The sequence below is a fragment of the Podarcis raffonei genome, chromosome 16, assembly GCF_027172205.1.
Source record: "Podarcis raffonei isolate rPodRaf1 chromosome 16, rPodRaf1.pri, whole genome shotgun sequence".
Taxonomy (NCBI): Eukaryota; Metazoa; Chordata; class Lepidosauria; order Squamata; family Lacertidae; genus Podarcis; species Podarcis raffonei.
This window is the reverse complement of record NC_070617.1, coordinates 14007371-14021961: the sequence shown is the minus strand read 5'-3', so window position 1 is coordinate 14021961 and position 14591 is coordinate 14007371. Positions and strand designations below refer to the sequence as shown.

Below are 14591 nucleotides of genomic sequence, written 5' to 3'. Positions count from 1 at the left end.
ATTAATGAAAGCCACCCCATTCCTAAAATGAAAATGTCAGGCTTCTCTCCCAAGTTAATTCAATTTCTCTTTGGTGCCAGGCTTTAATCCCGCAATGGGGAGATGGTGCTGGGACCCCCAGAATATGGTCTGAAGCAAGGATGGGGAACCTGTGGCTTTCCAGGCATTGCTGGGCTCCAGCTCTCATCAGCCGTGGCCAGCATGCCCAATGGTCAGGGGAAATGGGCACCTTAGTCCAGGAACATCTGGAGAGCAACGACTTCCCCATCTCCGGTTTATCCCTCATCTGCACTACACATTTAAAGCAGCACCATACCACTTTAAGCACACACAGCTTGCCCCAAAGAATCCTGGGAACTGTAGTTTGTTAAGAGGGATACGAGCTATGGGGAGACCCCTATTTCCCTCCCAGAGGTTCAGTTCCCAGCATGGCTCGACAGTCAACCCCTCTTCACTTGGAATTCAGAGAATTGTGGCTCTGTGAGGAGAAACTGGGGTCTCCTAACAACCGTCAGCACCCTTAAAAAATACACCACCTACAGTTCCCAGGCTTCTCGGGATGTGGGGTGGGAAAGCCATGACTTTGTACCTACATTTTAATATTTTAATGTTCCATTATTTTAATGTTGTCTTTTATTTTTGTTTTTAAGTTGTAATCATTCTTCTTGTTTTTATTATTGCTTGTAAGCCGCTCTGAGCCCGGCCTTGGCTGGTGAGGGCGGGGTATAAATAAAAAAATATTATTATTATTATTACCTAACCTGCCACCCCGGGCTGTTGTGAGGATTAAATGACGGGGAGAACCACGTACACCCCCTTGAAGAAAAGGAGATATATAAATGCAATGAATATGAGTGAAATAAGTAATGCATGTACAGTGGTACCTCGCAAGACGAATGCCTCGCAAGACGAAAAGGTTTTGGGTTTTTTGAGTTGCTTCGAAAGACAAATTTCCCTATGGGCTTGCTTCGCAAGACGAAAACGTCTTGCAAGTTTGTTTCCTTTTTCTTAAAACCGTTAATACCCAGGGTGCATTAGAGGTGCAGTTGCAACTTGACTTCGAGGAGCAACTCACAGCACGCGGTGTGGTAGCCTGCTGGAGAATGTTGGGGCCACTTCTTAAAATTACTGCAGACTTAATACAGTGGTGCTTCGCAAGACGAAAAATTCGCAAGACGAAAAAACTCGCAGAACGAATTAATTTCGTCTTGTGAGGCACCACTGTATAGCGCTGATATGGGGCTTTAATCCAAGCCAAACCCCAGCGCTAGCTGTCAGCTCTAAACAGCTGTGTCAGTGCATACAGACTTTCTTTCCCCCAACTAGATCCAACATTCGAGCGGAGGGGAATGGCTTTTGGGAGAGAAGCTCATGATAAATACATACAGTGGTAACGGGTTACATACGCTTCAGGTTACAGACTCTGCTAACCCAGAAATAGTACCTCGGGTTAAGAACTTTGCTTCAGGATGAGAACAGAAATTGTGCTCCGGTGGCTTCACGTTAAGAACAGTTTCAGGTTAAGAACGGACCTCCGGAACGAATTAAGTACTTAACCCAAGGTACCATTGTATTTTTGACGCCACTGAAGGTTTTCCTTTTTCAACGAGCCTTTTGTGCTCCCCGCCCCTCGAATGCGGATTTGGAATCGTTTCATATATGATTTTTTTAAAAAATATTGTTAATAACAAATTGCTTTGAGGCATTTCATCCAGTGGTTTTTAAATGAATGCGAGTGTTATCAGAAGCCTGAGCCCTCTGGGTGGTGGGTGAGGTGCCCCTAGGTACACATCACACCTTGCGAACGGCTGACTCTCAATACTTTTCATTTAAGAGAGAAAGAAGAAACAGCCTCTCCACCTTATTCCAATCCCCCTAAATGCAGTTGTCCCTTGCTGGGATTTGAAGCAACAACAAAAGGTACTTTCCCTGAAAATTAAGAACTGCCTGCCAACTTTCTGTCTGGACAGAGAAAGGAATGTTCCCAAAGTCACACAGGCAGGCCTACGTGTGTCCCCTCCTGCTCTCCCCCCTCCTTGTCAAAAGGGGCCCTGTTTTCACTCTGTCCTGTGCTCTCACACTGTTTCCTCTGGGAGTCAACTTCCCCCCTCCCAAACTTGGGGATTTCCCGATCCAAGCTTTGAAGCAATACAGGAATTTTTCTTTTTCTACTAGATTAAGTCACAGGCACAAGCAAAGTCCAGCCAAGCTTGGCAGCAGATGGTAACTGCCTTTTCCACTGTGCAGGGACAGAGGCCCCACCCCTCCAAAACTGTGGCCTGACCCATCTGTTTTGCTTGGCAGAATCGGTAACCCCTGTGTTACCTGCGCCAGACTCCTTCACCCGAGCTATTAAAAAAGAATTAAAATGCAGGGCGGATCAACCTGAGAAGCTAGAAAACTCTCCCAAGACAGGGGAAATCCCCACAACAGGGAGAGGCAGTACAGCAGGATCCACATCCACCAGAAATCAATGACCTCACCCTCCACCGACACTGTGAAGGCAGGAAACAAGGACTATAAGTCATTTCTCTCTGCTCCAGTCACAGAACCTCCCAGCTAAGATGTGAATTAGGACTTAGAAATCAGAAACTGATTTATTCAAAATCCAATAAGCACTGCTCTCCTTAGCTTGGCCCACAACTTATTTCTGCTCTTCTAGTCACCCCAGGTGAGGTTTACATGTTTGTCTGTCTCTTGACCACTGCCCCTTCCGTCACAGAAGCCAGACAGCGACTGCAAGCATTCCAACAGTTGCTCCCTGCCCTGCTGGAGCAACATTCCACAACATTACAAGGCAGCTCAGCCAACCCATGTGAGAAGCTCCACCACCACCAATTATACATGCCCAACAACTACTCCCCGCCCCAGCCAATCACTATCTCTCTACCCGGAAAAACTTTTAACTCCTGACTCGGCATCTTTTACAGCCAGAAAAGCTTTTGTCTCCCCAGCAGCTAGATGTAAGGGATGCAGTAAAAGAAACAGAGGGACCATCTCTTAGAACGCTAAAAATAATATACCAAAGGTGTGCATGGCTTCAGGAGTAGTACAGTGTCCAGGACAGGATCCTGAACCCCAGAATAGGATCCTGGACAAAAAGATCTAGCTCATAGTAGAGGAAATTCACAAATACTGTATCCTCCGATTCTTGGAGAGTAAATATATTACTGCGTAAAGCTGGATCGCTGAATTTCTGGTGCCAACAGCACCCAGCAATTAAATATTTTTCCTTTCTCACCACCATAAATCCTACTCCTGCATTTATTATATTTTTTTAATGACAGCCCCTTTACCACTTCAAATGAGTGATATAGGAAATCTCAGTGTTTCAGAACATGCCTCTGTTTTTTTCTGAACTGACTTTTTTGAGTTTGTCTAAGAAGTCTTGCAACAGGTGGCCCAACACTGGTATTTTAACAGACAAAGAAATGGTGAAAAGTCTGGGAAAGCATGTTACTGAATATTTGTTGCTTAAGTCATGCCTTCATGTGGGATTCCTTCAAAGCAGCCCTCGGGGGCCAATGCAGTTCTGAAACTAGTGTTCGAAACCACTGCAATGGGAACACTATTTCTGCTCTTGCTTGCAGAAATAAAACTCCCTGAGGTGAAACATAAAACCACGAGTAGTGAACATATTCACAAAATGCTTCAAAAGATACCAATACGATACTAATAAAATCTAAAATCACTGTAAATTAGGGTACTTTTTTGTTTTAGGAAGAACATAAAGGTTATAAACATTTGTAAATTCAGTGCCACGGGGCTTCCATTTTTTCTTAAACAAAAACAACACTACGACTTAGATCTTTATTAAGTTTATAAATGCTTTTAAATAAAATAAATAACATAAGCAAAGTGCGTGGTATCAGGTTGTGCTATTCTGAAACGAATAATAAGTTCTAAGAAAAGCTTAAATCCCATCTCCTTCCATTAAGGAAGTGGAAAATTGAGGGGCACTATCCTCCCCCTTCCCCAATTCAAAACTTCCCAGGAAATACTGTCATTTGTGATATGAATGACAACAACACGAAACCAAGACATGCCACTTACCTGGAAGACCCCAGTTATGTTGCAACAACAACGGCAGGAGATCTGGAGGAAGGAAAGGAAACAAAACACCAGCATGAATAACTGTGGAAAGCACGAAACTGCTTATAAAGAGTCAGGTGACTGGGCCATCAGCAGCCCTAAAGCTGCAGAATTCCCTCCCCAGGGAAGCACACTTGGCACCTTCACTGTATTGCTGCTGTTACCTGCTGAAGACACAACTCTTTAACCTGGCCTTTGATATTAGAGGTATGTTTTAGGACCCACCCCGTTCTTCCATTTGTAAATTGTATTTGCATGTTGTTGTGACCTTCCCTGGAGCCTTGTGGAGAAGGAAGGATATGAATTCCAGTCATGATGATAATGATAAAGATAATATTATGATGGCAAAAATAATGGCATCTGCACCAGCAAGGGCTCTCCACTAGGGTTTCAGACAGGAACCTGTCAGCTGTACTTGGAGATGCTAGGGGTTCAACCAGGGACGTTCAGGTGCTCTGCCACTGAGCTACAGTCCCCCCCTCCGCCAGCAACTGAATGCCATCTCTTACTCAATACATAATCCATACATAGGCAGCAACTCCACACAGCTTGACCACGCAGCATTAGCCTTGTAAAGACTTCAGCCGTTACTTCAACCGCTGCGGTCTGCCAAGCAAAAGGTGTGCTGCTCATGATCACTTGACACTATGCAGTTAAGGAAATGATCCCAAGCCTGCACTCTTGCTTAACAGGATCAGCTCAGTGTCCACCTCCCCAGCAGGCATTAGGATATAAGGATGCTTCTCCTCCACTCTCCAAATGATCACAGAGGCCTCCCATTTATTCCCTGTTTGCAATGAGGCTTGAAAGGAACCCTCTGACTGGCAGCCAACTTTTTCAGGCCATGTCGGGGCACTCTGATTTTCAAGCGAGCGCTGTGGGTGCTGCTACCCCCTTTGCGTCTCTTCTCCCGAAACACGGGAAAGAAAAGATACGCGTGCACTTCATGCTTCCAAGAGATCAGGGTAAAAGTTAGATCCGGTTGACTTACACTGAACCTCGAAAAGCACATAGAGCTGAAAGAGGAAGTGGGGAAGAGAGTCACTTTTCCAGCTTCCTGCTTAAGGCCTGTGGACCTTTCTTACCCCTTTAAAAAGTAACTGTGCTCGCTACCTTATGGCCAAGGGTCAACAATACCATGTGTGTGTCCGTGCGCATGCTCAGAGGCTTTGGAGCACCAGGGGAAAGACTGAAAGGGCGCCACCTGACACCACACTGGCGACCGCGTTGTAGTCAACAGATTCTCCCCAAACCTAATTTTAGTCTGGGGAGGGGGGAATTAACTCTCCCACAATTGTGGTTCCCCCAACACACACACACACACACACACACACACACACACACACACTTCAGTATGTGAGAATCTGAGGAATTTTCCCATCATCCGATAAAGGGGAAACAAAGTACAGCTGCCACCTGTATTCTGAGGGTGATGAATCTTTCCCAGAAATCCTATTCATCCTGATTTCCGGAAAGTTGACATGGGGGGGGGGGGCAAGAGGCCACAGAGTGGTAAACTGAACTGGCAGAGAAGGTGACACGGGGGAGGAAAGTAAGCAGAGTAGAAAGGAAAGGGAGAAGAGAGACAGGTGAAAGGAAGTAGAAAAAGGCAAGAAAAAAAAAATAAAGGGCAAAAAGTGTTTTGAGAAGGTAAGGAGAATGTGGAAGAAGGGATGAGCAAGAGAGAAAGAGGCAACAGGAAGATACCTGGTGATAGAAAAGATGGCGAAAGAAGGCGAGAGCAAAGAGAAGGTGGAAACTGAGGGGGGGGGGAGGCAAGACTAGCGACGCAGGAGAAAAAGTAGAAGTAGCTAAATAGAGAAGAAATGAGAAAGGAGGTGGTGAAAGTTATGGAAAGCGAGAAAGTGACAGGAAGGCTTTCTGATTAAGAAAACGCAACCATTGTAAAAGTGAGCATGACTTCACTACTGAGGAAATGTAATAAGCGAATAGGAAGAGAACCTACCCAGTTGATGCTGACACAAAACCCCACACGTACACAATGTAAAAGAATGCTTCACCCCCCTTCCCCAACCTTATACCGCATACAACACTAACGTCTCATATCAAATGTAACTGATCTGTAACAAAGACACTCTACAACCTGAAAAAAGAGACAATGCATGTACTTTTGTAAACCAGGAAAATCTTTTAATAAAATTTATTTAAAAAAGAACTGAGCATGACTTGCCCTTTTGCTTAATGTCTACCATAGCCTTCACTGAAGAGAAAACCCCCAGAAATCAAAAGAGGATACAACTATTAAAAGTGTTCCGAAGTCTGACTAACGATACTTGGAATACAGCTTCACTTGTTAGCATGCCAAAACCTCAGTGTGGCAAGACACTGCCTGGTACTATTAAGTTTAAATCAAAAGTGAAAATGTGAAAGATGGTCTGGTTGGCAGTCAGAAATGGGTCTCTAGTCTGGCCTGGCTGAAGATCACAAAAGCGTGTTTGGGAGCTGGAACTTCCACACAAAGCTTCCAAGACAGAGAACAGATACCTTATGTTTTTATGTCTAATCTAGTTTAATCCTCTCTTTTTTTACAATAGGCCAACTGGTCTGAAGTGGCTTGTTATTCTGTAGTATATGTTCAGAACCATTTAGAAGGGAACTCTCTAGGTTAGATTACTTTTAAGTAAATTTCTGATTGGCTCCTTACAATATTTAATTTCACAGATTTTGTCACTGGTTGATACCACACTCTTCTCCAAGGAAGGAGGCAGGCTTTTACTGATCTCAAATTCATATAAGTATGTGAAACACTATTGGAGCCATTCAAATCAGGTGACTCAAGGCCCTGCAAGGACTTACAATGGGGGTGGAAGTTGTTGCTAGACTACAATTCCTATGATCACTGGCCATGCTAGCTGGGGCTGATGGGACTTGGGAGTACAACAACATCCAGAAGGCCACAGGCTCCCCCATTCCTGCCTTATACCCCCCTTCCAGAACCTCCTTTCTGCAAGGAACTCTGCACATACTCAGAAACCCATGGCTCTACTCAAACAGGTGCAAATGGAACGAGTTAAGTCGCAGCGACTTTTTTTGAGATGTCTGAATGAGGGATCAGTTTCGTCTAATCTTTCCCAGTTTTCCAAAAGAAACTTCTGTACAACGTAGCAACAGCTGACTGTGTTAACAAGCTGTTTCTCTGCAATTTCTCACTAAAAATCTCCCCTGTGAGTTCCAACGAACAGCTACCAAGCCACCACTTTTAAGTGTTTTTCTCCTGCTCTTCAAGATGAAAAAAGAGTTCTTATGTTTATTTCACAAGGTCTGATTAAAGCCTGTACCTTCTGTACTTTGGCAAAGTAAATTTGGAACACCTTGTGCTTAGTATTTATGGAGTTGGGTTTAACTGAGGGGTCGCTTGCCAGAGCCCACCCTGCCAGAGCCCCAAAACTCCTAGGGCAGGGAAAACCTCTACAGCCCAAGGGCCAAATTCCCTTGCAAGCAGCCTTCCAGGGGCCACATCCCAGTGGCGGGCAGAGAAATATATATGGAAGGCACAATTCCAGCTATATTCCAGCCACGCCAAAGCCGAGAGGTCAGCACCCACACTTCTCTCCACCCAGGCAAGCAAGACACAGGTCTAGGACACATTTCAGACAGACACAAGTTCTGGAGGAGGGCAAAGACCAGGGCAAGTGAAGGCCACAGGCTGGGGAAGAGTCTCAAGCCCAGAAGGGAGGCATGCTGAACCACATTCAGCCTCCAGGCCAGAGAGGTTTCCCCACCCCTTTTTGTTTAGTGCATGTCAGGAGGTCCGGCCTAATAGGTGGAAGACTTTCAAGCATGCTTTTTCTCTTTCTTTCTTCTGGAATAAAGACTTCCTCCCCAATGGTCCATCGCAGCCACCAGCAGAGAGCGATAGAAAGAAAAGAGAAAAAGGTGGGAGGCAGGCCTGTGTGTCATGGAACTGCAGGCTCGCTTGCACGCACACAACAACCAGAGGCCAGGATACAAATGTGGGCCTCCCCTATGTGAAACGGAAGCTGAAACTGCTAATGTTAAGCAACGCCAAGAAGAAAAAGATCAAAAGGCTGGACTGCCCTACCAGAGGCTGTGGTTACCCTGCAGCACAGAAAAAAACGCTCTGAAGGTGGTAAAAGGGTGCTGAACTAAGCTTCCTGGATTTAGAGAGAGAGAGAGAGAGAGAGAGAGAGAGAAAATGCATGCACACACAAGTTTCTAGTCCTTATGGCTTCAAAGGCAGGCTTGGAAGAGGCTGGGCAATGGCTGCCAATGTCTCAGGTGACAGCAAGGCAGCCAGATAAAACTACCAGCCTGTGTCTAGCAAAATAGTAAAAATTAAGGGTGCTAAACTAAGCTCTCATGCACATCTTTGCAATGTTTTGTTGCAGCTGGAAAAACTGGCTCTACTGGGTGCAAAGTTTAAATAAAACCTAGACATAGAACATTAATTTATCTCTCTTTTTAAACACAATCTCAGCTATACTGATTGACGCACAAGTGTGCAGAACTACAGAGCAAGGCAGCTGGGGCTTTAAGCGTAGAAAATCCAAATGCAGTTGCCCTGCCCAGCCGTGAGTCTCTGGATTGGTGAGGGCAAGTCAAGTCTCTCTCTTTCTCTCAACCTGAAACCCTACGTTTAAAGCACATGGCTTCCTGGGAACTGTAGTCTGGGTGTGAGGCTAAACTACAATTCCCAGGATTCTTTGGGAGAAGTCACGTGCTTAAGATATATGGTGTAGATGTTTATATCAACAATCCAAACAGAACATGTAGAGCATAGTTCCTGAATATTCAAAATACATTTCTTGCAGTTACATTTTGTTCTATTTCCTTGGTTTCCGATCATAAAAAGAGGGCACTGCTGGACCAGGCTCAGAGGCCCACCAAGAGGACCTGGGGGCAATAGCCGCTCTCCCCACTTGCGTTTCCACTCAGTCTTACTCAGAGGAGTACTGCCTTCCGCATGGAGGCAGAACATAGTCATTTTGGGTAGTAGCCGCTGACAGTCTTATCCTCCATGAATTCGCCACATTTGTCACTTTACGAAAGATAACGCAACCAAAGCAACATAAAGAAAAATAGGGAAAAGTTAAAAAGGGAAGGGGGAGCCTGGGTTAAGGTCTATTTCTGACCATATAAATTGGAAATACAAATCTGAGCTGTGCAAGTCTCAAGAAAACGTGACTGAATGGTCTGGTATTTCTTCTTTGTTCTCATGCTGATACGTCGCCAGTTCAAATAAGGACAAAGAAAGTAACCCATCACGGCATGCCAGGCAACTTTCTCCCATCGTGCAACTCAGAGCGAAGCACAAATGGGGTTCCCAAACAGTTGAAAACCCAAGTACAGACCAGACCCATACCTGCTTAGCTTCAGCGAAGTGGTACAGCCTCATGTGCCTTCAGACCAGGGTTTCCCCAAACTTGGGACTCCTGGTGTTGTTGGACTACAACTCCCATCTTCCCTAGCTAGCAGAACCAGTAGTCAGGGATGATGGGAATTGTAGTCCAAAACTGGCTTCCAGCACTGAACCGCTATGGGTTGCACCCACTGAAAGTCACTTGATCCAGGGACAGTTCACATATCTATTTTTCTTAATGGTGACATGGACCATTCATAACATAAGAATATTCTTCGAAATTGCGAGCACGGCAGTGGGGTGGGGTAAGTGAAGACAAGCTACAACAATGAACTACAGCGTTGTTCACTGCTCCTGCTCAGGCTGCACAGAAAAAGGCATTTTGGTTCCTGATTTTATCTGATTGTGCAGCTAAACTATAATGGATAGAGTTCTACAGGATGTGTTGCTGGTGCTGTGAAAGCAGTCAAGATCCAAGGATCCCTAAACATGCACGTCCAGAGGGTGGAGATGTCAGGCACCAACCAGCCTGGCGCCCAGCCATCTCCACTTGGTCACAAGTGGCTGATAAAAAGGTAAAGGAACCCCTGACCATTAGGTCCAGTCATGGCCGACTGGGGTTGCGGCGCTCATCTCGCTTTATTGGCCGAGGGAGCCGGCATACAGCTTCCGGGTCATGTGGCCAGCATGACAAAGCCACTTCTGGCGAACCAGAGCAGCGCATGGAAACGCCATTTACCTTCCCGCTGGAGCGGTACCTATTTATCTACTTGCACTTTGACGTGCTTTCGAACTGCTAGGTTGGCAGGCGCTGGGACCGAGCAACGGGAGCTCACCCCGTCACGGGGATTCAAACCACCGACCTTCTGATCGGCAAGCCCTGGGCTCTGTGGTTTAACCCACAGCGCCACCCGCATCCCTAAGTGGCTGATAGTCAGGTGCAAAATGCACCCGCTAATTTCAAACACTGTGTGTGGCCCCAGGAAAGTTATCCAGAAAGGAATGCGGCCCTTGGGGTGAAAAAGGTTCTTCCACACACACACACACTAAGTCACCCAGTAGGAGAGCTTCATGGCTACATGGGGTTGAATCCAACTAAGTTCTACTCAGCATAGACCCAACGCAATGAGCCTATGCTAGTCACGTCTATTGACTTCAATGGATCTCGTCTGCATAAGATTGGTAGCGGAGCCAACCCATGGCTTCTGAACCTACCCTCCCCAGCCCTGGTCAGACACTCCTAACCACACTGGCTCTTGCGCCACCTGATGCCACAGCAAATCTGCTTCAGTCTTTTTTAAGGTGCCACAAAACACAGTGTTGGGGTTTCTGCTGAATGAGACCTTACACAGTTTCCCCTTAGGAATACAAAACTGAACAACAACACACAGGCATACCACACAATGCAGAAGCTGAGACAGCCCCCCGCCCCAAGGAAAATTGAGTTTCAAAAACAGACACATAATGTTCTTTGTTTCGGGCCCCAAAAAGAGGAAGTTTGAGAGAGACACATTTCCAGATACCCAAACGCTGACAGAAAACACAAGCTTTAAGAAACGGGGACCGGGCTCGATCTTACAAAAGAAAAGGGAAAAGAAGGGAGAATAACCAAGGGTATTTATTGCCTAAGGGATATGGAATGCCAATGAATTGTAGAAACGCCATAATTCTACATTATTCTCTTTTTTAAAAAAGAAAGGTGCATGCAGGTGTGTGTAAATGAGTGTACATGGAGAAAGAGTGACTAAACTTTTTTTTTTTAGGTAAGGAAATAGAAGGTGCCAGGATTCAAATCTACCTCATGATCCATACTCTGATCTGGAAGTCCTACTGATGGGCTTTCACTGCACATGCTCAGAGGGTCTCCCACTGACTACCACTTTGCAAACAGTTTCTATGATCTGCAAGGAGTTATTGTGTCCTTTATCAGAAAGGAGAGAGAGATAGCGGACCCAAGTCAGTCTACCCAAAAAAGCTGCTGCTTGTTGTTTAGTCATTTAGTTGTGTCCGACTCTTCGTGGCACCATGGACCAGAGCACACCAGGCGCTCCTGTTTTCCACTGCCTCCCGCAGTTTGGTCAAACTCATGCTGGTAACTTCGAGAACACTGTCCAACCATCTCATCCTCTGTCGTCCCCTTCTCCTTGTGCCCTCAATCTTTCCCAGCATCAGGGTCTTTTCCAGGGAGTCTTCTCTTCTCATGAGGTGAGCCTCATTAGGTGAAGCCTCAGCTTCAGGATCTGTCCTTCCAGTGAGCACTCAGGGCTGATTTCCTTCAGAATGGAGAGATTTGATCTTCTTGCAGTCCATGGGACTCTCAAGAGTCTCCTCCAGCACCATAATTCAAAAGCATCAATTCTTCGGCGATCAGCCTTCTTTATGGTCCAGCTCTCACTTCCATACATCACTACTGGGAAAACCATAGATTTAACTATACGGACCTTTGTCGGGAAGGTGATGTCTCTGCTTTTCAAGATGCTATCTAGGTTTGCCATTGCTTTTCTCCCAAGAAGCAGGCGTCTTTTAATTTTGTGACTGCTGTTGCCATCTGCAGTGATCATGGAGCCCAAAAAGTAAAATCTCTCACTGCCTCAATTTCTTCCCCTTCTATTTGCCAGGAGGTGATGGGATCAGTGGCCATGAACTTAGTTGTTGTTGTTTTTATGTTGAGCTGCTACCTTGCAATAAATGCAAAACTAGCCTGCTGGGGAGCAGATAGAAAAAAAGACTGAGAGCTCCGTCCTTCCTGAAGCAGTCCACTGCATTCCCACTGCCCTGGTGTAGTGGTTAGAATGTCAGACTAGGACCTGGGAGACCAGAGTTCTAATCCCCACTTTGGCATGAAGCCCAATCTGGGTGACCTTGGGCCAGTCACTATCTCTCTGTCCAACCTCCCTCACAGGGCTGTTGTGAGAATAAAATGGTAAGGTATGGTATGCCACCTTGAGTTCCTTAAAGAAAAGGTGGGATACAAACATAATGAAGTTAATAGGTACAGAAGACGGATGGAGCAGCCTCTTCTCCCACCTTCTGCCAGCCAGCTCATTCATCTGCAGGCCCTTCCTTCTCACCTATGGTGAGCAGGCAAGGACTTAAGGAGAATGGAGAGTTAGCACGCAGGATTTTCCTACCTTAACTGACAGAGCTTCTTCAGGGTCTCGGGACTGGCGGTGGTGCATATCAATGTCTACTGGACCAGGTTCAAAGGGGGCCCACCTAGTCCAGCATCCTGTTCTCACAGGGGCCTACTGGATCCCCACGATGGCAAACCCATAAGCAGGACCCAAATGCAACAGTGCTCTCCCCACCTGCCATTCCCAGCAACTGGTGTCCAGAGGCCAAGTGCCTCCAACAGCAAAGATCACAGCCATTGTGGCTGGTGGCCAATGATACCTTTATCCTCCAAGTTCATGTTGTCTAATTCTCGCACAAAGCCATCCAGCTGGGTGGCCATTGCCACAACTTGTGGGAGCAGGTTCCATCCTGTAATTCAATAGCTCTGCTACCTGAGAGCCAAGTGCCAGGAGACTGAACCTACATGCAAAGTCTAGGCAAGTGGTTCTCAAACTTTTTTTTGAGCAAAAGCTGGCTTGAGGCACATCAGGGGTTTTTTTGTTGATAAGAAATACACTGGAAAACAAAAAACTATATTATACTGAAATGCTTAAATGTTTCTTTGATTGTCCTTGAATCTTCCCATCCTCTCCTGGCACACCACCCACTTTAGGTCTAAGGCTAGGCTCTCCCCGTGCCATATAAGCCCTCCTTAAAGAGCTGCCTTGCAGCCAGACGGACCATTGCCCAACAAAGACCAGTACTGCCAATCTGGCTATTGGCTCTTCCCAGTTACAGGCAAAGATGGACCTTCCCTGTTCCTATTACCTAAGAATCCTGGTTTATGGCCTGGAACAACTTCCTTGCCAAACTCATATATGCAAATCTGGACTCGCAAGGGAGACTTCAAAGAATGTGCAGAGGGGGGTTGTGGGGGGGCCCTGTGAGCTAGTCCCTCTCCCACCATCCCTACGCCTCAATTCCATGCATTTGACATTAAGTACATATTTCCCTCCAAAACATTTCTTATTGAGTTTTAACACAGAGACCTGATGCACACACATTCTATATATGTGCCGATTTGCTTTGAGTGTGCAGAGCTCCTGAGGAGAGAGCCTTGCCCAATCAGGGCCCCATCCCACACGAAGCTCCACACATGCATCAGTGCAACTACATAGAACTCCTTCTAATGCACATCAAATGTGCAGATGTGAGAGGAGCATGTTTGTGGGCACAATGGTGCAGCCCCCTCACCCCATTATTGTCCATATCTCAGCTGGTAGAGAGCACGAGACTCTTAATCTCAGGGTTGTGGGTTCAAGCCCCACGTTGGGCAAAAGACTCATGCATTGCAAAAGATTACCCTCGTGGTCCCTTTCAACTCTACAATTCTATGAAATCGTCAGTCAGATTTTATTTGTCTACCAAATGCAGATTACAGCCAGAAAAACCATATCTGGGACATCGCTATTTGCAAAAAAAGGAGAAGAGAGAGACCGGGTTTCCACCACATACCTTTAGCAGGGTCTCTACACCCAGACAGTCAGAATCCAATTACCAATTACGTACATTCTCAAGCTACGCAGAGTAGCTCATGCTCTACCACATGAGCAACAGCTCTTTCCAAATAGGAACATAGGAAGCATATCAGAGCACTGATCCATTTGCTTCAGTATTGTCCACACAGATTGGCTGTGAGTTTGTTTTACTTAATCCTGCTGCCTTGAGATGTCGGTGGGCGGCTAGACTTGGGACATTTTTCATGCAAAGTATGTGCTCTGCCAGAGCCCTACATTCCATCCCCAAAGGTAGAGGACAGAGGTTCTGCTGGAGAATGTAGGGATTTGTCCCACTCCCACCACTACCCTTGCACACTAAGCAAGAGCCACAGATTTGAACCAATTCCCTGGCTGAGGGTCTTTCAGAGAAGCTGTTCCCATGAGCTTCCAATGAACTCCAGCATATGCACATACCCCTTTGCAATGACACTGTGTTCAAAAGTAGCTAGGCGCCAGCGCGTTTTGCATCTGGCACAGGTCTAATTGCGACCATGTAGAGATCTCTGGATGCCAGGATGGCGACTGGGGAAAGTAAAATGTCCCTT

At 46.1% G+C, this 14591-nt stretch overlaps 1 protein-coding gene across 1 annotated transcript in view; it reads right to left on the bottom strand.

Annotated features, from left to right (window-relative positions):
- The window catches only part of RELA (RELA proto-oncogene, NF-kB subunit), a 33083-nt gene that overhangs the window by 13117 nt on the left and 5375 nt on the right, over positions 1-14591 (bottom strand). Inside the window, exon 2 of the mRNA XM_053369783.1 lies at positions 4054-4095. Within this exon, the coding sequence (XP_053225758.1) occupies positions 4054-4095 (42 nt within the window). The remainder of the gene's footprint in view (positions 1-4053; positions 4096-14591) is intronic.